This window comes from Falco cherrug, chromosome 17 (assembly GCF_023634085.1).
Source record: "Falco cherrug isolate bFalChe1 chromosome 17, bFalChe1.pri, whole genome shotgun sequence".
Classification (NCBI taxonomy): Eukaryota; Metazoa; Chordata; class Aves; order Falconiformes; family Falconidae; genus Falco; species Falco cherrug.
In genome coordinates this window covers 577915-605126 of record NC_073713.1, presented here as the reverse complement: position 1 = coordinate 605126, position 27212 = coordinate 577915, and the positions used below count along the sequence as shown (strand labels likewise).

The following is a 27212-nucleotide window of genomic DNA, read 5'->3' as shown; positions in this document are numbered from 1 at the left end:
CCTGCTCACGACACTAAACCACTGCCGACATTTCCCAGTCCCAGCAAGTAGTTTTCCTGTTGCCCTCTGGTCCCAGCAACTGTTTCTTCTTCCACTTGCCCTCCCCAGTCCCAGCCATCGCTGTGCACCCCTCAGACTGGGACTATGCACGCAGCAAGGGATTTCTGTTTGCACCTCACCAGTGGAGTCTGGGTTCATGGATGGTGCTCGGACAACAGAAATAACTATAAAAATCAAGCTTGTCACCACCCTAATTTTGAGCGTGAGTGGATTAAGCACTTGCTTGAGGTCCAGGGGTGAAAATTGTCTTTAAAACCCATTCATGTGGTGTAATGCAATCATGGCAGGTGAGAAGGAAATAAGTTTTGTTGCCATTCGCTCTCACAGGACATTAATCTGTTTACCCAGGTTATTTTACCGCTTTGTCCAAAAGACCAGCCCTCAGCAAAACTAACTGGATTTTTGTCAGGGACCGTTAAAGAAAGGTGACATAGGGCAAAACCTGGGCAGATGGAAGAGATGTTGAAGGAAATTAGTAATATTTAAATGGGGATGAGAGATAGGAGTGAGCAATTTAGACTAATAAATCTGGAGGGATTATCAAGCTCCTAATGAACCCTCTGAGGTTTTGCAATCACTGCCTAATAGAAAAGATAAAATCATAGTGAACTGCTGTCAAGGGAAGCAGGCAAAAAGATGGCTTTAAATGGAGGGAGAACCCATCAGAAAGGGAATAGGCAGTCTGTATAGCATTAAGCTGCTTGGAGATGGAAAAATATTTCAGGCAAAAAAAGAAGAGAAAAGGGGATAAAATGCTGAATTAAACACCTGCCCTGCGGCACTAGAGGGGAATTCTGTTTCTGTCTTCTAGCATTAATTTTATTTAATAAGCACATCCCAGCCGACAGCTAGTTCTGTGTCGCAGCTCTTCTCTCTGCGGAGTGTTAGATGGAGGCAAGTTGCTGCAACTCCCCTGGCACCAGTCCATGGGAGAGCAATCCGGGGGTGACGGCTCCTCCGTAGCCAGCCTGATGACTGCAGATAGCGCCCGCGTTGCTCTCCCTGCCGTTCAACAGGGAGGCAGAGCGGCGCGTGAAAGCAGATGCCAGCCTTTGGCAGGAGATTGCGGGAGCAAATGAGGAGGAAGTTCTCGGCCCCCAATGCATTTCCATCGGAGCCGAGGCGAGCAGCCTGTTGTAAAAATATCCACAGGCTAATTTACTGTGTGCGAATTCATTATCAGCCTCCTTCAGCCAGCTCAGGGGACCCTTTTTGTCAGCAACAGAAGCTCAACAAATTTTCCAGGAGTCCTAATGAAACTCACAGAACAGAGCAGATCTCTTACGTTTTTCCTCCCCACGTCCATCACCTGCATACAGGGTACTTGTGGCAACTGAGCACCCTTCTGTCCTCAGTCCCCTTGCAGGAAATCTCAATCTGACCCGTTTCTTCTCGGCGCTTACCCTTCTGGGAGACCTGAAATTTCCTGGTGATTAATGGCAAACGCTGGCCCAGGGGCCAGCTGCTCCCTGTGCCTTGGCTTCGTGGTGCTGAGGTGAGCTCAGAGCTGCTCATCGTCCCTTCCTCGCTCCCTGGCCGGGCACAGGGTTTCGGTGTATCTGCACAGCTTCTGACCATGTGAGGGGGTGATGGTGTGCTCCATCATGGTAATAGTAATAAAGCCAGTGCATAAATAGAGCATTGCAAGCAGGCTGTTGTGCATTGAAAAAAATGTTCCTCCTAGTGCTGGAAAACCTTGAAAACAGCAGCGCAGAGCAGGACAGGTGTTGGATGCTTCCAAAATCCTGTGCTGCAATTAATTCTTTTAGTTCTTTTAGCTTGTTAATTCTGTGTAGCTTGTTGTTAGTTTTGTCTTCTCCCCCCCCCCTTTTTTTTTGTTGTTGTTTGTTTTCAATGTAACATATGGACCTTGAGCTGGGTTTGAATTTCAAAACATTTATCAAGGAGATTAGATGGAAATAATTGAAACAATTGAAATTATTACTGTAAGAAGGAAGGTGTAAAGGAGTTCTAGTAGTGCCTTGAGTCAGATGCTCTGTTCATTGGATGCAGTTTCGTTCCCCAACAACATTGTGTGCAGGTGTTGTTGCTGATAAAACAGCTCCCGTATTCAATTTCCAGAGACCAGATAAATCAGTTTTGGGTTGGGTGTCTTGTTTGTTTCCTGTTTTTTCTTCTTTGTTTAGCAATTTATAAAAAGCTTGGTCTTCATATAGGATGAGGTTTTCAAAGCCAAATTGTCGCTCTGGATGCCCTGTTGGAACTGGACTTTATGGCAGCGTGCTTTGGAAGGAGGGAATGGTGTAAAGTAAAGCAGAGGGAAAGTGGACTGCAGCTTAGTATTTGACCAGGGCTGCGAAGCTTTGGGTTTTAGTGCTGCTTTATGACATTACCTTCTCTTGGTGGAATGACCTCTTTCTCTGTCTGGTTCTGCAACGTGAGCTCCAGCATGGGCCATGGTGTTTGGCCGGGCTGCAGCAGCTCTGCTGGCTACCAGCACCCTTGCTCTTCCTTGCACCAGTGAAGAAGGCAGACTGTCTTGTTATGCTTTGACAAATTTTACCTTGCAGTCCAGCCAGCCCTCCTGATTCCCAGTAGCTGATGCAAACCTTTTTGTAGAGCCCAAATCGTTCCCTGGATTTATGGTTCATATTTTCAGTGGCATGTGGTAGCAGGGCAAACAAATCAGGCTTTTGCAAGGATGCCAAAGCAATTTCTCCTCATTCTAGTAAGCATGAGAAAAGAAGGATTTAGATGAAGCAATAACTGTACTTCCCTGCGTTTTGCTGCCTGTGCTACCTTACCTGTCTGGGTCATCTTTATGTGTTGTTCGGAGTCCATCCTGTGCTTGATTTCCAGTTGAGTAAATCATTCTCTCAGACACAGCCCAGGCCCTCTGATGCAAGAGCAAACCTTTCTCTTTTCCTCTGCCCTCATGCTGTCTTGTCCTATTTGTCTTTCAGACTTTCTACCCCTTGTTTTCCAAGAGCTGTGCTTTTCAGGTCCCAGCATCAGCACTTGACCCCTTTGCTTTTTGAGGATTTGTCACTCTTCAAGCCTCAGGCTCCCTGCAGAGAAGTTGGAGTAAATTGCTTTCACTAAGGGTGTAGGCAATGTGTTTTCCTAAAGTGCTCTTATCTGAAGAACAGCCTCCCAATTTTAATAGCTCTTCTTGCATGAGGAGGTAAACGGCCCATCCCTACTAGTATACGGCACACTGATGCCTTTGTGACATGTCAACTTTGCAAGAGCTACTGGATTATATATGGATGGTTCCCCTAAATTGCCCCCAAGTTCATTGAGATCACAGTTCCTCTTTAACTACATGAACGAGCAAATAACAGTGCCTTGGGTAGATCTCCCACATCCACTTACCTACTCAAAAGGCCACAATTTGTTGCTGTGATGACTTTTTTTCTTCCAGAGAAATTGATTTTTACATGTGGCCCATTATAAACTTATTGACTCTGTCAATAGTTTATAAATAAACTGAGCCTTTCAAGAAAACCATAAAGCACTTAATATAATATTGTCCACTTGAGTGAGTAAATAAATGTGTTTTTTAGAGGAGCTTAGGAATGATTAACAGGCTTGGCAGCTCAGCCCTGAGGGCAACAGGATCCAGAGAGGCAAAAGGCAGGTGTTTCCTCCACTGCTGTATCTAACAGAGGAGGTCCGATGACCTCTGGGTGGAAATCGGTCACCAGTGCCAGACTGTGAAGAACTGACCATAGCAGGGCCAAACGTCCCAGTCACACATGACCACGCAGAATGCACGAGGCCAGTAGTGATGCTCCGGTGCCAGCCCCCGGCGTGCCTCTGTTACGGGGGGGACAGGAGGTGCCGCCAGTCCCCTGGGAAAGTCATGGAGTTTAATCTGTGTTTTGTGTCCTTTCTTCATTTGCACGTTTTTCTTCCCTCTTGTACTCTTGCTGCTTTTAATGATCTCTGTCTGTATGAGAGCACTGTAGGGGACCCCTGTGGCACAGGAGACTAAAGTCTTTTCAAGCCTTTTGTGAGGAATCCATGTTTTAGCTATTTGTTTGGGTGTCCCAGGAGGAAGGGCAGTCCTCCTGCTCCCCTCTCTGTCACCAAGTCTTGCTCCGGACTTGACATGTTCACGCCTGAACTGTGAAAACCGGGAACAGCTGCAGAGCAATTGCACCAGCCCCGTTCAGTGCAGCTAGGACCAGGACAGCACCTTCTGCTGCCTTGGACTATGTGAACTAATCCTGCCACCCATGGCCTGGGGAGAGACTCCCCAGAGTTTTGTTTGCCCAAAGAACCAGGAGCTGAGATACTTATCTCTTCTGATTAACCCTAAAAAGGTGAATAATGGTGCACATCGGCATCCAGTGATGTCAGCGGCGGAGTGAGTGACGCTGTGCTGACTTTGCACTGGCTGAAGGTTGGCTCATGCATAAAGGCTGCCAGGCAATCTCAGGATGGGAATTGGAGTCTGTATCTGGAGGGTGACAGCTTTTCTAAGCACCAAATACTCTTGAAATGGAGGTTTTGCCAGAGTGAGGGCTTAATAGAGAAATGGAAGCCTTGGCCCAGTATTCTGCTTCCCATCCCACATCAAAATAGAGAAGGAACAGTACAGTGTGTTCTGGACCCACGGTGAGCCTGTCTGGTGCGAGTCAGCCGTCAGTGCCGTCACAGGGCCAGATCCTTGGCTGGGGCTGAGGGGAATGAGGTCGGTGCAGCCTGCTCAGCTTCCAGCATGAGGAGTTTCTCCTGCTGAGCACTGGGCAGTGACAGCCTCAGAGGGTGTTTTGGAGGCTGCTAATCAGCAGGTCCAAAAATCCAATGAAGTCCTTGCAGTAATTAAGAAAGGAAGATAACCACGTGTGTGTGTGTGAGCAAGAGAGAGGAGGGGGGGAGATGGACGTCTTACTGTCAGTGTAGGTTGAATTGATCAGGTCCTGTGCCTCCCAGGGGCTTGGGATGGAGTGTGGGAAGGTCTTGGAGCCTCTATAAAAGAAACAAGCCCACTTTTATACTTGTTGCCAGCGTGTGGGTAGTAGTCATTGTCTCCCTGCTTCCCAAGTGATCTAGCTTATTAAAAATGTGATAAGAATCAAGCCAGGGAGCGAGATTCTGCACACACAAATGGGATGCAGAACAATATCACCAGCTGAATCGATAAAGCTGGAAGGAGCTCAATAGCTGATGCAGGGTGCTGAATAGCACGCTGGCCGCCTCGCCGCTGTGGGGGGAGCATCACCAGGAGCCACTTGCTGAACAGAGGGCACAGCACGGCAGCACCACACTGCAAAAAACATTTGCTTATCAGGCAGGTGGCTGTGACACTAATAATCCCCTGCTCAACTGGCCCTTTCCAGGCAGGAGTCTCCTCCGGCCTCTTCCCAGGCTTGAGAGGGAGGGTGTCATCAGTGCCAGTGGGGAGCGAGGACCTGGCTGTTGTTTATGGGGTCTACTTTGGTCTGGCAGTGGATCGTTTAGGTGCAGATTTGGGAGGATACTTCATTAATTACATGCTTAAATATGAATGCTGGCTTTGATGCTTTGCATTGTAAGGCGTGTTGTTAACTCACATCTCTTTTAGGCTGAATTTAGTGCTGTTAGGTTTTTAATTGCTTGCTGTTTTTTGCTCTGCACCTCAGTTTCCTCCTCTTATTCTGGGCATAATAATTTTCTGGCAGGAGTCGCGGCAGGGGGAGGCAGCGGTGGTTCTGTCTGTTGACCCAGCACAGTGCTGGCGGTGCGAGGAGCGGTGTGTTGCTGCTGCTGTGTTACAGAGCCAGAGCGAAGCAGGCAGGGCAGGAGCGGGGTTTCCATCAGAAACTCGCTGTCATGGGCTGAGATGGGGGAGGGCTTGTGGGCGCTGAGTCCCGGTCGGGGTCGGCTGACCCGTGATCCGAACGTGCAAGTCCAGAGACTTGAGCTGAGTAACACACTTGTACCTTACGGGCTTACGGTCCTAATGGAATGGAGACTATAGGCTGTAAATCTCCTGGCGGTAACTCACAGCTAGCAACGCCAGAAAATCCAAGCTCATGACTTTAAAAATCATGAATTACAGAGCCTGGCTGTGTGGCTCTTATTAGCCAGGTTGCCCAATGATCTAAATGTTCAGGTCACTCCATAGGTTTCGTCTGCTGCTGTAAAGTGTGAGTGCAGGTCGAGTGCCGCATGAAGCACAGAAACCCAAGAGTGACTTCATCCTCTAATAACTCCTCCAGTGCTGTCTCCCAGGGAACCCCTTTATATTCAATTAGCTAATGTGTGCCTAGCACTTTGAAAATATAGAGTGCCATAGAATTGCTAAGTGTTGTTATTTAACAGCACATATTTAGTGGTTGCAGCCCTGTAGTAGAAGTCAGAAAATCCACACTGTAATTGCCTGGTGCTGCTGCAGAATTTACTGTGATTTGAGCAAAGCCTGGGGATTTTTCTTCCGTAAAAGTTCATTAATTTTGACTGCAGACCCTCCAGGCCTACTTTTTCTGAGACCTCATGAAGCAGAATATTGACTTTTGGTGGATGCTTTAAAAAGTAGACTGAAAAGACGGGGGGAAGAGTTCAGGCAGCCAGGATTTGCGTATATGAAATTCACCATGGCATGATTTTTGATGGTCTTCTCTGTGCCTCAGGTTGCACTGGTTGGCGTAAAGGAGCTGGACTGAGATGGAGGGCAAAGTGCTGGTCAACTATTGCAATTGTTCCAGTGCGGGGAGGGGGAAAAAATAATTGGCAGTGGAATAGGAGAATTGGCAGTGGAATGAGGGAGATGTGGTTTGCACCCATCACTTTGATTCTTGTGAGCACCCTCTTGTGCTCACCAGGTACCCTGATCTGGCCCGAAAGCATGTGGTTACAAAGCTGTATTTGCACAGGCGGGGGTGGCTAGGACAAGCGTACCAGGGCTTGGAGTCCTCCTTTACATGGAATCTGCTGACAGGTGTGCGTTATTTTCCTAATGGCTCCTTGCTTTTATTGCATTGGAAAGCTATATTCCAGCCTGCAAAAACACCAGCCAGCACTGCAGGTAAGGAAGAGTGACAACAGAGAGGAGAGGCAGCTGTGAAACTATCGTGTGTAAGCACCTGGCCCACCAGCTTTATCTAGCAGTCAAGGCAAGGTCAGGTATGTATACCACAGCTGTGCTCAGACTGTTTGAAAATTTGCCTAGCTTAGGCTAAAGTCAGCTTCAGTACGTCTCAGTGAGAAATCCGTGGATCTGACACCAAGTCTCTGTGCACCTGCTACAAAGCCATTCATGTGTCTTCTCAAATCTGAACAGTATTTCTCTACCTCGGCCTTGTCTTTGAAAAGGAAAACGCATTAACACTTGCATGCAAACACGTGGTGAGAGGACCCACTGAGATCATCTCCAAAAGCAGGGTTTCCACCTCTTTCCCTGACGGTGCTCGCCTCTTGCCCGGCAGCGTCGGAGGCTCAGCTGTCACTTGCCGTCGGGCTGGCAGGGCGGGAGGTAGGACCGGGGCTGACGGATGGGGCGTCGAGCTCTGGAAATCAGCTGCGTGGTGCAGGCCTTGAATGGCAGATGAGTTTGTGCTTGCAGACCGTGGGTTTGGATATGTCAAGCATGGTGAATGACTGTGTAGGAAAGGAAAGAAAACAAACAGGGACAGAAGCTGAGCCGGCAGCTACTGGACTATCTGGATGCTCTCACCCCTTTGCCCTCTGTAGCAAGCCTGACCTTACCAAATCTCTCTTATCCCATTGCAAATGAAGTGTGTCCCCCAAGGACGGTTTATCTCCATCTCATTGCGTAGGCAGCTCATGGCTCATTTGCTTGTTTCTGACCTGGGCCCTCAGAATGCTCTTGTGCATGTCTGATGGAAAAAAATTTAAAGGCAGAGGGCTGGAGCCAGAGAGGAGGGAAGGGACAGGGAGCAGCGCAGAGAAAGGGTTGCGTACAGGCCACGCAATCCCCTTGTGTTGCAGAGGTGGATGCTTTATGCATATGACAGCAACAGAAATGTGGTTTTCCGCAGCTGGAGGCTTGCCTAGAAAAAGACAGATAGGGAGAGCGTTGGCTGCAGGAAAAAGACCAAAGCTTGCAATGACCAGCCACCGCTAATGGGAGCTGGGAAAAAGCTGCTGTTAACATTTGAACCAGAGCAAATTGTTGACTCTGGGGGGAGCATGCCTGGGTCTGCCTGCGGTCGTTTCTCAGGCAGCAAGCCCTGGCAGCTGCCTCCATCCTCAGCAGGGCACAGGATCCCCAGGGAAACTGGGCTGATGTGGGCGCAGGGAGCCGAGGGGGGCTGGGACTGACCCCGTCACCCAGCCAGCCCGAGTGCACCCGTGGGTTCAGCCTTGCGACTGCTGCGTGAGCAGGGCAAACCGCACCTCTGCCTCAGTTTCCCCCACGTGAAGCCGGACCAGCAAGACTTGCTCCCTTGCCCGGTAACTGCTGATTTAAGGTGTAGAGTGTAACAAACCTGTCAGGGCCTCAGCAACCTCAGAAACTTAGAAATGTTTTCAGGGGAGAAAAGGCGTAATAAATAAAGGCAGTAATTTCAGCTGCCTTTAGATTGGGGCGGTCTGGCCTGAGCCTGAAGCCTTGGACTGGTGTGGCTGTTATGGTACATAACATCTCATTTTCCTTCTGCATATACCGAAGCCAGGAGGGCAGTCGTGCAGCTGCTCGCCTTGCGCCCTGCACAGTTTGCCTCCTGGCTCTGGCTTGGGAGAGGTGGTATTTTGCAGGGGTGCAACGGATCTCGTGCTGCTCTGCTTGCATCCAGGATCTCCTCGGGCCCAGGTCCTCATTAGCCATCTGCCCTCGTTGCATGGGTTGACAGGATGCCGTGGGTAAATGGATAACCTGTCAGGAAGGCAGGAGGATAGTATCATTCAAATGAATCAATAGTTCACAGGCAATTTCATGTTACCTAACGTTAATGCGGTTGTGTCCAAAATGCACTTAATCCTGTGTCTGATCACATTCTCATGGGAGTTTGCCGTGCTGGAATACTCTTGTAACTCCATGTTTCAGAGATTTACAGACATTGTTGCTACGTGCACACATACGCAGGAAAGATAAAAAATGACTTGACTTGCTGAAATCTCGCAGTCCACAGAGCCAAAAGACATTCGTATTGGTGATGGAAGAGAATCGGTATCCAGCAGTTTCTGAAACTATTACTCCCACCTTCTCACTCCATTTTAGCAATTAGCAAAAGAGAAATTAGTGAGGAAGGTACCATTATTTCCTGTTAATAGGACAAGGAGGGCTGGACTCTTCTGCAGGAAGCTGGCTTTGTTGTGTAACTGCTTCCATTGACGTTAGTAGCAAAATAGAGCTCTCCCTCTTTGCTTGCTTTTTTTTTTTTTATACAGTCATTTTTGTACATCTTATGACTTTGCTCTTCAGAAATGCAAGAGGATGGGCCCCACTCTGAAGCCCACTGTCAAAGCAACTTCCCACCCTCCACAGGGCATTAGGATGTCCTGTGAGCAGCATCTCCTGATACCTGATGGCAGAAGGGAGCAGTGCAGGATTGCTGGGTGGGGAGGAGCTGGTTTAATTTAACAGTTTAAACCTGGTACCACCAAATAGGACGTGGTGGTGGTAGAGCAGCTTCACTCAGCAGATGACGCTTGCTGCCCAGCCTGGGGTCCAGTTCAGCGTGCTCTCAGAGGCAATTAAGAATAGTAAGGAAAGGATGTTAGTTTCACACCATACGTGGGTCTCCGCAGTCTGGTAGTCTTGGTATCGCTCCTGCCCCGGCTCTGGATGGACAGCCGTTGCCCATGTTCTCACACTGTCTGGGCCTCTCGGCCATAGCGGTATCTGGGCACAGCGGTGTTTTCGTGGTGAACGCAGCAGGGATGTTTTTCTGGGAGTGCCTTGGAGAGAGCATCGCTTGGGAGGTATAAATCTGCTAAGGAGCTCTGTGCTCTGGACCTCCCACAACAGAGCTGACCTTCTCTGGCCAGTTACAGCAGGTTACTGGGTTCATCTGAAAAATATCATTCACCTCACTGCCTCTGCTGTAACCTCTGCATTACAGGGAACCTCCTGTCAGAAGAATTGGTTTATAAACTGCAAAGAATAACACCTCGCTCAGGCACGGTTGGCAGGAACCACGGCTCAGAAATTAAAAGTTCCCAGAACCCACTTTGGAGGGGTTTGGGTCTGTTTATGGAACTTGGCCAATAAAGTAGTGGACTTGGCTGACATCTTCATTAAAAGCCTGAGATGGGCAGCACAGTGAGTCGAGTCATGGTCAGCACCCAGGCTCGCTCCTACTGGCCATGGGTGGTTTTCAGACCCGGCTTGGGGGTGGTAGTTTCACGTGCAGGTTTGCGTAGCCGCGTGGTTGCATCTTCCCTTCGAGGGTGTTGAATGATTTTTGAAGCTTTTAGTGCCTGTTTTCTTCCCTAATCCCGTTTTCTGCTTTGGGCTGCTTTAGGAGTTTTCCCTCCAGCGCCTGGACAGCCTGCTGGATGACAGAGTCAACATTCTGGGATTTTCCATTTTCAATCAGTCTCATGCTTTCTTCCAAGAGTTTGTCCAGAGCCTCAACCAGTCCTGGCAGGAGAACTGCGATCACGCTCCTTTTACTGGGCCAGCAGTAAGTAAAATTCATTCCCATCACCCACAGCCTCTCTGAGTTGAAGGTGCTGTAGACCATCAGGAAAACCTTGTGGAAAGAGCCACAGGCTGGTTCTGAGCAGACACTGGCAATGCAGAGGACCATGCATAGGTAGAAACTCTGGTCTCAAATGTACATGGTATTGACTAATTGCTTAATCCAAGTAACCCCTGTGCAAAATTGCTTGGGCACATCCCCGGGCTGCTGTCGTACTGCTGTACCTTGGGTTGGCTTTCCTGGTGGTCGGTCCTGGGGAGGTGGCACTCCAAGAATGGCAAGGATGAACCAGGCAGAGCGCCCTAGTTAAGTAGGTAGAAGAGGACTTGGGGTGTCAAGCTGTGACTTACAGGGGAGCCTCCTGATCTCGAGAACACTAAAGCAATCGTGGAAGTCTTTGGTCACCCGGACGGATCTTGGGGAGCCATGTGGGTGCAGAGCTTTAGAGGGCATGTCTGTACAGCTTTAAATTCAAGCCTAATTTTAATTTATAATTGTATGTGGGTGCAGGGGTTGATGCAGCTCTGATTCAGTGCTTCCCTTGTGAAATTTGTCCCTGTGTATTTCACCTCTAGGAAAATGTTTTGTGGAAGAGGGAGTCTGGATGCAAGTATCGTAGAAAGGGTTGGGCTTAGGCAGATGCTAAGGGACTGCGTTACGTTGCACGCTTTAACATCTCCCTGATGAGTGTGCAGATCAGCACTGAAATCTTCCCTAGGGACTCTTCATAACTGGGAAGATTTACAAAGCAGATCTGCAAAATCGGGGCTGCAGGGGGCTGCAGCTGGAGCTGGGAGAGGGGAGAGAGAGAAAAAATGCCATCAGCAGAACCCTTTGCATCATTTTTAATGAACTCAGAGTCCCCTTGACAAGCTGAGGCAGCTGTGTACTGATGAAAACCTCCTTATTATCACTACAAAGTGATCTTACGCAGGCAAAATAAGGAGCTTTCTGCCCTTTTTGTCCACATCCTATTGGCTTGGCATGGAACTCAGGCCATAGTTACTATGCGCCTGGGACCATCCTGCTGTCCCTCCTCCCAGCCCTGCTGCGCAGAGGCGGCTGCAGTGAGCGTGCTGTCTGCCCTGCTAGATCTCTGTAGGATTGCTAATGGGAAGCTTCCCCTTTTAGTCCTGGGAAGCCGCTATCTTGTGGGATAGCTCATACTAAAGAGAAAAAAGGAGGCTCAACAGCTGGAAGTGACAGGAGGGAGGTTTCCTATGAGCTGCAAAATCCCAGGGCTTTCTTGCTAGAGCTGAGAAAGCATCTGAGGAAGGAGGAGGGAGCTGCTTGCTCTAATGCCATTCTCATTAATCACATTGCAAAGAAAGGAAATCAGAGAAAATCATTCAAATTACAGATGGCTAGATTAGGTAATTAGAATTTAGGCTAAAACAGATGTTTGTAATTAAGTGTTTATGTCATTGAATAAAATCCAGATTGTAAAGTCTATTTCACAGGATTTTAATGGTTTTAATTCTCTGTGTTATGTTTAGGGGCAAAGATACAGATGATAATGTTTTAGGAAGAAAAGAAAAAAAAAACCCACATGGCAAAATGCAGACTAGCCAAACCTGTTCGTGTTTCCCTGGAGATCAGCTTACCTTTAAACATGGCCTTTACGTGGGAGCTTTCCATAAATAAAAAAGTGGGATCTTCTACGTAACCATGCTTAACCCACTGTTAGTTTCTAGAGGGGCAGTTTTGGTGTTGGGAGGAAGATGTGCTGCATCCAGCCAGGAGCTGTGGGGCATCCGATGGCATTAGATGTCTGGAAGGTGCTTGTCGGAATCGGCCTGCCAGCTGATGTGCACAACGGCTGGAGATCTGTTTCTTGACCTTTTCTTGTTGGTGAGTTGTTCCCAGGGCTTCGTGTCACAGTTGTACCTTGCAACACCTCCTTAGTTCTCAGATACAGCCTCTCCTCGCGCAGCTGACCAGGGTGCCGAGGGGAGTGGAGCGGTGAGCCATCTGCCCAGCCCGCCATCTGCTCCCTTCTCTGGAGCCTGGCTCGGGTGAGGCATCCATCAAGTTGCAATTTTTATCAGCAACTTTTATTGTCAAGAATTAGGCTTTAGGGATAGAGGGAAGTCCCCCGAGACCCATGAATCTGGGAGTGGAGGACCACCGCTGAGCTTACAAGCCTTTCACATGCAGCTCTTGCATTGCAGAGATGGTACAAAAACAACAGGGATCTGCACAAATCAGATGATGCATGCAAGGAAAAGAATCAATTTGTTAACAGGAAAATTGGCTTTTTGTGACAGAGTGACAAAGCTGTGGTTTAAAATGAGAACATAAAAGTAGTGAGAGATTTTATAGGCAACATGAAGAAAGTTGAGGCGACATACACAGGAGCAGTGACAGATTCCCCCTTGCTGAATCTGCCTAGAGGAAATTAAAAAAGGTGCTGCCTCCCGCTCTGTCCCCACTCCTCTGCTGAAGGCTGTGGCCCCAGTGTGAGCGCCCACATGGCTGCTCTGCGTCTGCTCCAGTGCAAAGTCCAGCAGCTTCACTTACCACACCGTGACTTAAGGGAGCCTGCAGGGAAGTGGAGTGGATGCGCTACAATAACCCAGTCCTCGTCTGAACTTTCTGGGCTGTGGGAGACAGCTGGAAGCAGCGAGCTTGTGTTAACCACGTTAACCCCATTTAACCTCATGAGAACACACTTGCCTACCTACGAAAGCCGAAGAGACCAAAGAACCCAGAAGAGCTGCTGCACTCCAGTGCTGCGCAATTGCGGTTTCCTCCACACAGCCTGCATCCCAAATCGCCTTACTGTGTTGGATATGATTTATTTCATGTGAGTCACCGAGTGAATAGTGGCAGAGGGAGATGGCCATTTGGTAGGTGGGGCAGGACAACAGAGCAGATGCTGCTGGCAGGGTTGTGGGTGGTGGTGGAGCAGGACAATCCCACACCAGCATCCACGGGAAGATGCGGAGTGCCTTTGAGGATTTTGATACCAGAGGAGAGAGGAGGGAATAGAGCAAAGGCCGTGAACCTCCCTAGGCATGATTCCTGGTGGCTGTTCAAGAGATACTGAAGGGGGAATCAAGGCAGGTGTTTAAAAGGAGGTGCGTGGGTCTGTGTACTGGCATGCTGCTGTGTTGCAGGGCTCCCATGCCTGCGGGTGCTGTGCTCCAGGGCCCACAGAACTGAGAGGGTAGCACAGGAGCCGGGGTTTGAGCCCACCGGGGCAGGGAATGGCTGTCATAAATGATAAGCAGCATCAGGAATGGAAATGTGATGCTTCTGAGGAAAGCTGTGATTTTTCTTTGAAAAAGGGAAGAGATACGTTGAGTGCACGGGAGAGATTCCCATTCCTTACCAAGGGGGCTTGATTCTGTGTATCACAGCCCCCACCGCAACCCCTAAATTGCTTGAAATCATAAGGGGGCTGCCAGAAATCCTAATAAATTGTTCAAGACTAAGGAGTAAAATATTCCGATCAATAATGTCAAATGCTTCGCTAAGATCTACAAGTCTCTTGCTCACTAGCTAATAAGAGATCATTAACTGCTCTGGAAAAATGGAAATGAAAACCCAGTGGGAGACAATTAAAAATGCTGGGCCAATATTCTGATTTGGTACGAGATGGTGAAACTTTGGGGTCACAGGGGTTGCGTTTGCTCTCATAATGCTTCCATTTGGCCAACTGTTATTAATATGGTTCCTGATTCAGGAAAGCAATTGCTAGGTGTGTACGGTATCCTGTAACTCAAATGGGATTCGGTCCACAGTTAAAATTCAGTATATGCTAAAGAGCTTCATGGAACAGGAGCTGAGGACAGGACAGGCTGGAGAGGTCCTATTAGGAAAAGAACTTGTATTGAAGGTAAAAAAGAAAGGTAGGAAGAAGGATATATCAGCTCCGTTAAGAAGCTCTGGAAAATGTTTCCCAGGAGGGGAATGTTTAGGTCAGATGTAAATACTAAGCAAAAAACCTTAGCAGGCTTACCCCCGAAGAGAGGGGAAGCAGTGCAGGAGAGAGGCTTGCTGCTGTGGCAGAAGGTCCTGTAGTATCTCATTGCTGAGGCAGGATAGGAAACGGGATGCCCAGTTTCTGTTCCCACTCTTACCAACTCCTTGTGCGTCCTCAGGATGCTCAGCTCCTCTGGTGTTACAGTTTAGCTCCTGAACAGCTGTAACAAACCTTCATGGCTCTGGAGCCAGTCAATCCTTAGTATTAGCAGAAAGCTGTCAACATACATGACCAAAGGTGCTGCCCGTTGCGTGGGAGACAGGCCAAATGCAAGACAGACGCCGGTCAAGTTGCTTGGTGCTCACCGGAAAGCTCCCGGCTGCTATTTCTGTAAAATAAACTGGTACGTGCAGGAGTAATGTGGTAGAGCAAATGTGAGTCTGCACCAGGGTTGGAAAAGTGAGAGGTTACAGGTGCCATTAGAGCTGGTGTTTGGGGTTTTGCTAGCATTAGGCTGGGATCCTGCCTTTTGATTCGTGCTGGCTTGTAAATTTGAAGGTTTTGTGCTGGTTTTGACTACCTAATCCCAGGCCATTGTGGTCATTGAGGTCTTACCACTGATCTGAGTAAGACCAAGCAGGGTTAAGTCTGACTCACTCTGTTCAAATTAGTAAAACAGCTGAAGCCAAAGGTTCATTGGGATGATTGAACTGGGTGAGATTGTCCCTGCAGGGCCACTGGCAGAAGTGAACAAACCTAATCAGGCTTTGGGAGGAATAGAGGATGCAGATACCGCTGGAGTGCTGCAAGTCACAAACAGGGTAAGGTGGGGGAAAGAGCTCCGGGCTAAAGACCGAGCCAGCTGCTGGGAGCTGGGATGGTAAAAGGATGCTGTCTGAAGTAGCCATGAGGAAAATGTAGCCTTGATAATAATGAGCTGCAACGGCTGAATTCCAGCAGAGTCAGGAGGCAACAATAATTAAAAGCGAAATCTTAGTCACAACAGTGAACACGAGAGAGCAAATGGCTGATTATTAACTAGATCAAAACCATTGAAATGGTTGTGCATGGGCGAAAAACACAGGTTTGCAAGGCTTGATAAGCAAAGAGATCTGATTAAAGGCAAACAAAGCAAAGATGAGAAGGAGAGGGGATGAGCTCTGTGATTCTGGACATTCCTTCAGCAATGCCATTGCAGAGCAGGTAACAACCAGCAGGAAACTGGAGGTTTTAGCAAGGGACTAGATGATCTCTTCAGGGTCTGAAAGCCAGGGCTTGGTTGCTTGAGAAGCAGATCTAACAAAACCTCATTTCTTGTGCATCTGCTGTTCAAAGCAGTGGCCAAAGAAGGACTCTGGTGCCTAATGGAGGCTAAAGCACCACAGTCATCATTCCTTCTGTGGCTGCAGGCACAGGGTCTTTATTCTGCCCAGCTGCCTGTTTAAAGAACTTCACAAACCTGATGCGCCCAGGAGTGTTCCCCCTGGCCAGCAGATTTGATCAGAGGTCAGCAAAGCACCAAAAACCCACACCTTGACTAGTTAGTACTTTAGGAAACTGAGACAGGAAAGAACGAGAAGGGACAGGGACAAACAGAGATAGAAAAATGATAGTGATGGAAGAAACCCTGAGGAACAAGCAAGGACATAAAGGGTAAGCAAGTGTGCAAGACGAGAAGGAGAAACATAACAGACTGGGGCTGGCGAAGGGATTGCACTTGCCCTAGTGATGCCTTCGCAGGCACGGCAGTTCAGGGATACCACTGCTGGTGTTCTCCCTGCCCTCAGGTGAGTGCAGACGGCGTGCAGGGTGTTGCTGGAGCATAACGGCAGACAAGCAGGGCTCGCTGTCTGCACAGCCAAGGATTTTGCTCCTTTCTGATCCCAGCTGAGGTTGTGGAGAGGGAACTCTCCTGCTTGCTGCTAGGTCCTGAAGGTGCAGCAGGAGGCTCGATTTATGTCTTCCCATCTCAGGTTTTTTCCTTCCTTTTCCCTACAGCTCTCTTCCGCACTGCTGTTCGATGCTGTGTACGCTGTGGTGACTGCCGTGCAGGAGCTGAACCGGAGCCAGGAGATCGGTGTGAAGCCCCTGTCCTGTGGGTCTGCCCAGATCTGGCAGCATGGCACCAGCCTGATGAACTACCTGAGAATGGTGAGAAGGGACTGAACTTTCCTGGCGTGTTAGGAGCCAGCGCTCGTTGCTGCCAGAAGCAAAAGATGTGTATGTACGTGCGGGTGCTGGCACAGTTCTCAAGCAGTGTCGGTCTGTTTGAAGGTAGCACTGGGAATGAAAAGAGAGGAGATCTGAGGGCTGGTTTGTCAGTGGTCTTGGAACAACATGAAACTCCATTTTTCAGGCTTTGCTGCAGGAAAAACTGGAATTCAGTGATTTTTTTTATTATTTTTTTTAAGTATGAATGTTACCAAGTGATTTGAACTCCGTTTTGAATGAACTTGAGTTGATATAAGGTCACACAGTACAATTGCGTAGAGCTCAGTGGCAAGATGTGAGTTTCCCGATGAAGGGATTTGGGCTCCTTTGAACCCGAAAGTGTGGTTCTGGCACGAGAACAGACCCTGAAATTTCAGCTTTCTGAAATAGCTAGAGTTTGTCAATGTGATTCCTCAGAGCTGAGCTTGACCATGCAGAAGGAGCGTGTTTTTTCCAAGTTTGTTCAGGGAGCAACTGAAATGTCATGAGGTGGGGAAGTTTCATGAGGCTTCTTTCCCCTCCCCCCAAAGGAACACTCAGCTGAGCTGACCAAAGTGGTACAAGGTTCTGTGCGTGCGAACCTTGCTTTAAATCTCACCTTTAGTCAGAGACAGCAAAATCCTTCAGCTTCCCTTGGCTCTGCTGCTAGGAGGCCCGGCAGCTTGCCCTTGCTGCTGGAGCACCTCTTCAGTGACAAGTGAGCAGTGGTTAATCTGCACAGCGAGGGAGGCACTCATCCTGCCTCCACCGCAACAGGCTCTTGCGTTAAGTGCTGGCCCGGTGCTGTGACACAGCACTAATGGTTTGGGGGGGGGAATCCCCAGCTGGCGACTCAGTGTGACACAGCGGAGGGCTTGTGCCTGCCCCCGGGCAGCGCGGTGTTAGCCTTGGGATGGAGGGAGCCGGCAAGGGGCTGTGGAGGTGGTTGTGGTTGTTCCGAAGCAGCAGGGTTCCCTGAAATTCTTTGCTCCAGCACTTCATGGCGCTGATTCTCCGGCTCCCCTCCACATCTCTCTGCTACCCTAGCCAGGCTCCGAAAGCAGTTACGACAGGTCGTAAGGACTGCATTAGTGTACCTGCTGGGAGGGTGGATGGCCGGTGCGTGGGGTGAGTGGCTGCCACCCTCAGCTCTGCTGTGGGTGGGGGATGAGCCACCCTGATGGGCGCTGTAACTCATTCTCTCTTGGACAGGTAGAATTGGAAGGTCTCACCGGCCACATCGAATTTAACAGCAAAGGCCAGCGATCAAACTACGCCCTGAAAATCCTGCAGTACACGCGCCGCGGCTTCCGACAGGTAGGAGCGGCCACGCTGCCTGGGGGTGATGCCGAGGGATGGTGCCCGGGGATGGTGTGTGCGTAGCCTGGCGAGGGTCTGGCTCCGGCTGCTGCTGCGGGGGCCAGAGGGGGTTGAGGATACCCCCCTTTGCAACATAAAAGTGTTCAGCAAGTGACAGCATGGCGTGGATGTCACAGTAGCCACCGCTGGGATTGGGTTGGCAAACACACAGTGTTCCCTTCATCAAGAACATGTCTTGAGATAATTTAGATTTGTCTTAATTCGAGTCCCTGAGGTGCTGATGTTAGAGCCAATGTCCGGCCTGTCACAGTAACCCTCCTGTGCAGGAGATAACTCAGTCACAAAGCGTGTGCCAGATACAGGCTCACACTCAAGACACTTTTGTTCTTAAGCTTGTGGAGACACGTGTGCTCAAAGTGATTCAGATGGGGAAAAATGGGAAAATTTCCCATGAAATGGGCAAAAAAGGGTACTATGAACCTTTCCAAACTACTGCCTCTGGGAGGAGAGTGAAGCAGTATGACAGGAGCTCCCCACCATCTCTCCCCTGGCGTGGCACGTGGGAGGAAGAGCAAGGTGATCTGCCTCTCGGTCTGTGGTGCGTGTTCCTCTGCGATGGGTTTGCTTAGCTCAGGCTCTCGTTTGCTGAGATTCCTCACAGCGCTGGTCCTTCTTCTGCTTGTTGCCCTCTTTCTGTCCAAGGGATATTTTCTGGCATCAGCTAAGGTTAAGGATAAATGTGTGGGGCCACAGTTATCAAACTGGTGAGATTATGTGACACAAGGCCAAGGAATTAGGGTTTTACTGGTAAATCCAAACCTCATTCAGGAAAAAAAAAAGGAAATCTGAGAAAGAGGGTTTTCATCTGTCTTATTTCCCTGCTGTCAGCACCACACCTGCCCATTTTCTTGGAGATTGCCACTTTTAGACGTTGGCAGAGAACAAAAGCTATTGTATCTTACCCCACGCTGACAGAGAATTTTGGCGTTAGGAAGTCTCTCCTGGTCTGGCAGCAGTGAATTTTAGCCTTGGCGAGGATGTTGCCTGCCAGTTCTTACCTGTCAAGTGACAGCTCAGCTTTGATATGCTGCCTTTAGCTGAGTGAGCAGGGGATCAGGATGGCATTCTCCCTACAGTAAGATCTCTCATAGCAACAGTGCCCTTTTAATAATTTCCCAAACCCATCATACTCCGAGCAAAAGTGACAGATCCAAGCCCATCTGCATTAGTAAGAGCATGCATTCAGCTGGAGCAAGGGAAGCAAATGCTGTAAACCTCACTATGACAGCTATGGTTTTGATGTGTTTAAATGTGGCAGGGAGTTCACATTAAATGCATGGGTCCTCTTGGAGCAGTGCTTCTCCCAGAGCTCTGACTGCAGCCTCATCTGCCCCGAGACAAAAATCTCAGCTTTTCTCCACAAACCCTGTCTGACAGGAGAAAACCTTTTTTGACCTGTTGCAACAGCTCTGTAAATAAGCAGCTTCATGTTTTAGAGGTACCCAGGAAAAGCTGCGCTGAGACTAAGCTTTTCAAATTCCCCGTCAGAGCGCAGTGGTGATAAATCACTTCCAGTCACAGTAACTAGGTGCTGGAAGGACGGGGCAGTCCCTTGGTGTGCGTGGCTGCTTGCTGAGCGCCGGTGCTGGCTGCCAGCCCCCTCCTCTCAGAACCCACCAGGGAGGAGTTAGTCTCCATAAAACCGTGTGACTGTGGCAGCCTTTCCACCGTCTGCTCCCCCCACTGCAGGCAGCCCCCTCTCAGGGGTCTTGCCTGACTGATAGCAATGCCTGGAGGGGTGCTGGGGACCCTCACAGGCTGAGTTTGTGGCAGTGGCTGGTTGGGAAGGGCAGCCCTGGATGGAGCTGTGGAACCTGGGCAGGGTCCTGCCCCATCCTGCCCCACCCCCTTGGTCACTGCAAGGGGAAGCACATAGCTGGTTATGCTAGGCAACCCTGCTTCGTGCAATAAAAACGACTAAATAAATCATTAGACATTAAACCCACCATGAGGGGATGGGGTAACGAACAAATATTTGCATCCTGGGGACAATCATGTTCCCAAGGGTTATAGGAACTGATCTGCTCAGGCTCTTGTTTGAACACTTTGTCTGGGTTTGACCCCAGCCGCAACTGAGCCCCACCAGCCACTTGCTCGCTGCCTGCCCCACAGAGGGATGGGAGGGGAATCGGGAAGGAATGCAGAACTGGAGGGCTGAGACAAGAACAATTTAATAACTGAAATAAAATAAAGCAAAAACCAATAATCATCATCATAGTAATGATGATGATGATAGTAATAATAATAGTAATAACAACAACTACCATTATGATGAAAAGAAAAGAGAAGGGGAGAGGAATGAAATCCAAAGGGAAGGAAGAAAAGAAAACCAGTGATGCATAATACAGCCGCTCACCACCCGCTGACGGGTGCCCAGCCGGTCCCCGAGCAATGATCGGCAGCCCCAGCCAACCCCCCCAGTTTATATGCCGAGCGTGATATCCCGTGGTATGGAATACCTCTTCGGTTAGCTCAGGTCAGCTGTCCCAGCTGTGTCCCCTCCCGACTGCTCGTGCCCCTCCAGCCTCTCGCTGGCAAGGCCTAAGAAACTAAAAAGTGCCTGACTTAGTCGTTGCTAGGTAATGTTTATACTAAAAATGTCAGTGTGATAATCAACATTGTTCTTACACCAAATCCAAAACATGATAATGCACCAGCTACTGAGAAGAATATTAACTCTGTCCTCACCGAAACCAGGACACGCTTCTGCTCCCTCCTTGGTTTTATTCAAGCTGACACTCTGCCCATTTCTCTTTCCCTCTCTCTCCTTCCCCTCCCCAGCTGTCTCCTTCCATCTATCGAAGCCACAGGGACTTCCAGCTCATCAGCTTTAATAGAGAATTCACCAGATTTTGAAGCTGATCCAGCCAGCAAACAAATTAAAGACATTTAGATTTTCTAACTTGCTGTTGCTTTTGGGCAAGGAGAGACAAGGCTTTTTGACATCCAGTTTTTAATACATTTATGTAACGCACCAAACGTGTCTTTTCCTGATTTAGCTTAACAAGTGGAAATTTTCCCACAGCCATATGAGAACTGCTCCCTGTTCATAGGATGCATGATAAAGCACAAGCTCATTAATGTGTTGGTGATCCATAGATCTGACAAGGACCAAGTTTGTAAATGTCATCTTTTTATTTTTTCCCTTTCTTTACCCCATTAAAAAACATTGCAGCACACCCCTCCGTTTTCAGCGTAGTGTTTTACAGTAAGCCGAGAGCTAAGGTTTGGGAGCTTAACGGAGTAGGGAGCGGAGAGGGGCTGTGATGTGTACAGCCCCAGGGAAGGCAGGCGTGCAGGGGGGACAGGGGAAGCTGCTGTCCTGCCATGGGCACGTTGTCCCCAGCTCTGCCTGTGACCCTTTGCTCTAGCCCGGTGCTAGGTGCAGCTGCTTGGCCACCGTTCAGCTAAAGGCTCTGCTGATGTCCTGAGACAGAGCAGTGGAAGTGGCAGGGGTGTCTAATTGGTATGTTGATGAGATGCAGATGAGTTACCAGCCGATAGCTCTGAGACCCTCGGCAATCCCGCCACATCAAACCTTTTTAACTTCGCAGTGGCTAATCAGTCTCAAAGGGACTTGTTCCTCTTTAGCTGTTACCCCCGGCAAGAGTTCAGGGACAGATTCTGCCAAGAGCTGAATGTCGTTTGCCCCCCAGGACCCGACGAACTCGGTGTGTGTCACCATCAGTCCTGGCTGTGCCAGGTGTCAATCACGTTGTCTGAAGGGGATGTCTGGGGAGGAAGGGGATCGCAGGGGCTGCTGCGTGGCCTCAGGGGTGGGTTATGTGCGTGTCTCGTGGTTGTACAGGTTTTAATAGCTGGCACTCCGTGTGTCCCGTGCTAACTTCTATGGACGAAGCTTTTGCCTGCCCGCCTTGCTGTCCCTCGCAGCAGTGTCCTTCAGGAGCGCCAGCCACATGGCAGCCCAGTCCTCTCAGGGCTTTCATTTGTTTGTTTTATTCCTTTTTCCACCCCCAGACACCCCCAAACCCCCTCCTCTTGGGGCCAGTGAAGGCACCATGTACCAAGTACCTACTTAATTGCGTTTCCTCCTGACACAGCGTCTTTCCCCTTGGTGCCCACAAGGCTCAAGCGCTGGCGCGGTGAGAGCGATAGCATTTTGCTCTCCTTCCTCGTCCTGGGGACACTGAGGAAGGGGGTGATTAATGCAGGCTGTAGGACAGTGCTTGCTAGTTAGAGCCCAGAAGGTATTTGCAGTGGTGGTCCCCTGCCTGTTTTAAAACACCTGTATTCAGGACTGGCTGTACCTTCATTTTTAGCTGGGGAGAGGGGTGGTAAGTACCTGTGGCACCTTAGAAGCTTTGGACAGGTCTTGCTGTGTCATCTCTCCCTGTCACCAGCTGCCATTCAGGCCTGTGGGGCACTGAGCACACCATTAAAATCATTAGTTTGAGTGGTATTTTGTCCTCTCATGCCACAAGGAGCTTGACAAGCCCAGGCATCTTTAACTTTGCTGCTTCTGAACGGAGGAGCTGAAGGGCTGAAGGAGCGAGCCAGGAATGCCCACTTGCGTTGTTGGCCGCTGGTGATTTTCTGCCGAGATGATAAGTCTTTAAGTGTCCCTGACCCAAGTAATGCCTTTTGCAGAGCAGCTGGCTTGAGGGACCTTGCCTGCAGTGGGGATGGAGCAGTGTCACGCGAGTGATGGCACTTCTTGCTTATTCCAGGCTCGAGGCTGGTTGGGCTGGTTTGTGCTGAGACGGTGTGTTTGCTCCCTGCCTGGGACAAGGACACATGGCAAGGCAGACCTGCGGGCAGGACGGGCAGAGCGGGGCTGGCTCTGCTTACAGCGGAGGGCTGAGCGCAGGGAGGCACCGGGGGGTGCAGGAGTGACCCCGCAGGGGGCTGCAGTGGGACCACACAGCTTGAGGACGTGGAGGGAACTTTCTCCATCCAGGCCGTGGGCTGTCACCAGGTCAAATCATCCCTCTCACAAGGGTATCAAGCTCCAGCTTGCTTCCAGGTGGTTGTGTTGCCCTCGTTGCTTTTCTGGGAAAGGTATGCAATCACTCAAGCTCCTCTGATCATTAGGAACCCTCTTTTAATTTTCAGCCTGTTTATTTCTGGCTGGTTTATATCTATTTATTTTTGTGCCAGTGCTATCATTTTAGCTTCAAAAGCTGTTCTACCTCTTTGCTATGGACCTCCTCCACCTGATGTATTTATACAGACCAATCATATCTGCTACAGAAAAATCCCAAGTCCTAAAATCTCTTTAAGTCCTAGTCCAGAGCCTTAACAATAGGATCATCTTATCCATGTCCACGTAAAGCATTTGATTATTTTCTAATACATTGCAGATGAATATGTTTTCTGTTTTTCAGAGGCTCTTTATACATAGATAGAGATGATTAAAATCACCTTGACATCCATCTTGCAAGAGAGGGAGAGATCTGACGATCCCAGACATCCTCTGACACATTACACTTCAGAAACAGCGAACAGCGAGAGGAGTCAATTAGCAGCTTTATCATACTGCGAGGGGGACAGTGGTGAGCTGGAACAAGCCAGGATGGGGTGGAAGTACCCTGGCACATGGGAGTGTTTGGCTTTGGTGCTGTGTTAAAAGCAAGGTCAAACCCACTGCACTGTCAGAGGAAGCAGCAGTCAATTAGTCTCAGTATGCCAGCAGGGGAGGGACAAATTTGAGAACAGCGAGGGCTGTTAAAATTAAAGTTAATCTGTCACTAATCTCTGGTTGTGAAACCTGGGAGAAAAAAAATAAGGCAATGTTTATGACTGATCACTTGCTCAGAGAGGCAATTGCTGCAGAGGGTCTGCTGTTTAGCAATCACAGCAAGCGGCAAGCACCTTCGTGCAGGCTTGGGGAGGACAGCTGGGATAAATCCATCCCATCACACTGATGCAGACTCTGCACAGGCCAGCTGGAGCTGGACTCCCTGTCCGTGAAGAAGTACATGGTAAATCTCCCAGTTTGGGGCAGCTGTTCCCAGAGATGAGTCCTGCGCTACAACATCACTGTGATGCTAGGAGCTCAATGGTAGTTAACTCACACCATGCGGTCAGGAGAACAGGATGCCCGAGATCTGCCCTCAGCGTGCTCCGACACACCGTCACTGTGCCTCCGTCTCCCCGTCTGCCAGGTGAGGCTAATAACCCCCCAGCACCTCTCCCGCTAGCAGGGAGCCTCCGAGAGTTAATGCTTCCGACACTTTCAGAAGTCCTTGCCATGACGGGTGCTTTTAGCAGAGCATTATTAACGTTGGCGAAGGGGCTGGGCTGACACTCAGAAGAACAATCTCTGTTGTGTTATCGGGAGTAAAACAAGCCCCTGTCCCCCGCCAGAGACTTGGCTGGCTCCGTGCTGCTGCATCCCGGTGCCTCGGCTCCAGGCAGGGACGGGAGCAGACGTGTGTGGTGTCCTTTGCTTTCCCTACCTGCTGTCCTTCCGCAGGGCCGTCGAGCATAAGCTGTCCTGTTTGCACTTCCCACTGCTCCTTGTGCCTGCGGCCACTTTTGTAATGGCTTGTGAGTGAGTCACTTGGGCCGGGTTTGCACCCACAGCCAGGAGAAGGAAGGACCCGGCCCTTTCCTCACCGTCCAGAGCAGCGCAGTCTGCCGACAGCGTAGCAGCACGGCTGCGGTTTCAGGTCACGTTTGGCTCAGATGCACAAGCTGAGAAGTGACTCTGAAGTCCTCGAGCCATCAGTCATGCCAGAGGCAAAGCGCTGCCAAGAAAAACAACTGAGTGCATGGAGTCAATCCTGGGGCGGTGTAAATCAGCGTGCCTCCCATTCATTTCCATGGGGGTGCATCCGCCTGGCCCGTAGCTCTGCATCATCTTCCACCCACCCCTTTGAACATAATAAGATTACTCTATGACGGAGGAGAAATCGGTTTGTTCCTACCACCCTGACAACTGTGGCACAGCGAAAGAATAACCTGCCTCAGACCCACAGTGCCCGAGACAGCTCGTGTGGGTGCAAGGGAGCCAGGAACAGATTTCTCTGGCACCAAGGCTATGGGGAGCTGTGGAGACACCCCTGAACGCTGGGGACACCTCTTAGGGCTGTGGCGGCTTGCTTCGGTGCTGTCAGAGGACTTAGGCTGTGGCCAGCAGTCCAGCACACAGCGGGCCGGGACCTGATGGGGCAGTGAGGCTTTGCAGGAGAAGAAGGAGAGAGAAGAGGTCTCGCAGGCATCTGGCCTCCCTCAGCTGCCGCTCTCTCCATGAGAATAAACAGAGGCTCTTTTAGGGAGCATGAGGAGAGCCTGATCTGCATGCTCTGGACGAGCTGCTGGAGGTGCTCATCCTCCTGCCCAGAGCTCTGAGGGAGGGAGATTAGGCTCTTGAAGTTAAAATTAGGTTTTGCTGAATATTCCTCCCCCTGGCTGAAGGCAGTGGCTTGTTGCATTGCATCACAGCTGAGTCACAGTGTCCTCCCAAGCGCTGGGGGACTGGTCCTTGCCACCGGTGGTGGTGGGAATTAGGTTTGCTGCAGTGGCACTATGCTTGGATGGGTGAATTAGGCTATGCATGGAGCCACTGGGTGTGACAAGCCTGAATCAAACTGGAGGTTTTTAATCATAGTAGTTGGCATCCATTGTAGCAGATAGAGGAGATGAGTCACGGCGCAGCACCGCTGAGAACGTGGCTTCGTTTCACAACCTGCCACCAAGGTGGAGCTGCTGCTCGGGGCTGGAAGGCACCTGCCCCGTGTCAGCGCTGCTGCCCTGGGGTTGCAGTGGAAGCTGCAATACTGCGATACTCTCTGTGAAGTGGCATTTTCCTCTGAGGAACTCACAGTGCCTCTACCAACCTTTAACTAATGACAGCGATGCTCACAGGACAGCAGGAGGTTTTTCTTGCTTTCAGGCAGGTGAAACCTTTGTTGCAGAGACAGTATAAGGCAGGACGGGAGCTGGAGGCAGGAACCCCCTCTCCCCGTTTCTGGGCTTTCACTGTGGATCACAAGACTTCAGCACTCCCTGAAGTTCTTCGGAGCCATGTCTGTAACACACAGCGCCTGTGTGAGGAGCTCAGCATCACCAAACCTGACCCTGCAGTGTGCTGGTGGGGGGGGTCCCGCTGCGGGACGGTGCAGCTCAGCCAAACCCCGGCTCTGGCATTGCCTTTCCTGCAGCCTTCTGCGAAGCTCCTTTTGTGCCCTGTTCCCTCTAGGAGCTGACCTCCAGAGAACTGAGGAGGTGAAGGGGTCAGGCAAAATGCACCAGGCTGAGAGCAGTGACCAGGTCTTCCTCCCGCAGCCACGACCTGGCTGCCATGCCGTCGTGTGAGGGACGGCAGAGGCTCCCAGCGCATCGTGCTGGGGGGATGAGCGTGCAGGTTTGGCTGTGTGGGCACCGCTGGGTAAGATGGACCCATCTTGGTGGCATCTGGGGACCACGCAGAAGGCTGCTTGGCTGCCGTGAGCCCCAGGGAGCTGCCCACCACAAGGCTTTCTCTCGGTGCAGGGCTTTGCCGCAGCTACAGGCAGGACACGTGGGAAGGCAGCACCCGCTATGAGCAGGGACAGGTTTTTGGCATCGTAGTGCAGGTGGGGGTGTGCCGGGGCCGTGCACCAGCGGGTTAATCTCTCTGCCGACCTGTTGTGGGGGTGCATTGTAAAGGTAATGGAGTGTTCATAAACACCTCTTCCGGGGCCAACTTGACGGTTGTCAGTCACCAGAGCCATATGGCGGGTGCATACTGTAATCTGCCCTGTAAATTCCCTTATTGTGTTGTTTATCTCTCCAGATCGGCCACTGGCATGTTTCTGAAGGACTCAGCATGGACAACAGGATCTTCTCTTCCAACATATCAGACAGTCTGTTCAACACCACACTTATTGTCACCACCATCCTGGTAAGTGGGTGGGTCACCTACCGTTCCCATTAGCTCCTCGCCAGCCCAACGCTTAGGGGTGTCAATCAGCTAGAATATTACTCCCTCCTCCTGCCCCCTTGGCCCCCAGCATGCAGCATTGCACACTGATTTCATAAAAAACAGACAATCAAATCTCTAATTACAGCACTGAGGACAATTCATGACAGTGTAATTAAACTCAAGTTGATGTTTCATATGGAAATGATATTTGATGAGTTCAGAAGCAGCT

At 50.1% G+C, this 27212-nt stretch overlaps 1 protein-coding gene across 2 annotated transcripts in view; it reads left to right on the top strand.

The window, feature by feature from the left end:
• GRIK4 (glutamate ionotropic receptor kainate type subunit 4) overlaps positions 1 to 27212 on the top strand; it is a 207549-nt gene that overhangs the window by 151547 nt on the left and 28790 nt on the right. For both annotated transcript variants that reach the window (XR_008729783.1, XM_055695858.1), the window contains exons 8-11: positions 10437 to 10598; positions 16543 to 16695; positions 17947 to 18051; positions 26855 to 26962. Coding sequence is in view for 1 of the 2 variants with exons in the window: in XM_055695858.1 (XP_055551833.1) it covers positions 10437 to 10598; positions 16543 to 16695; positions 17947 to 18051; positions 26855 to 26962 (528 nt within the window). In the remaining variant the exon portion in view is untranslated. The remainder of the gene's footprint in view (positions 1 to 10436; positions 10599 to 16542; positions 16696 to 17946; positions 18052 to 26854; positions 26963 to 27212) is intronic.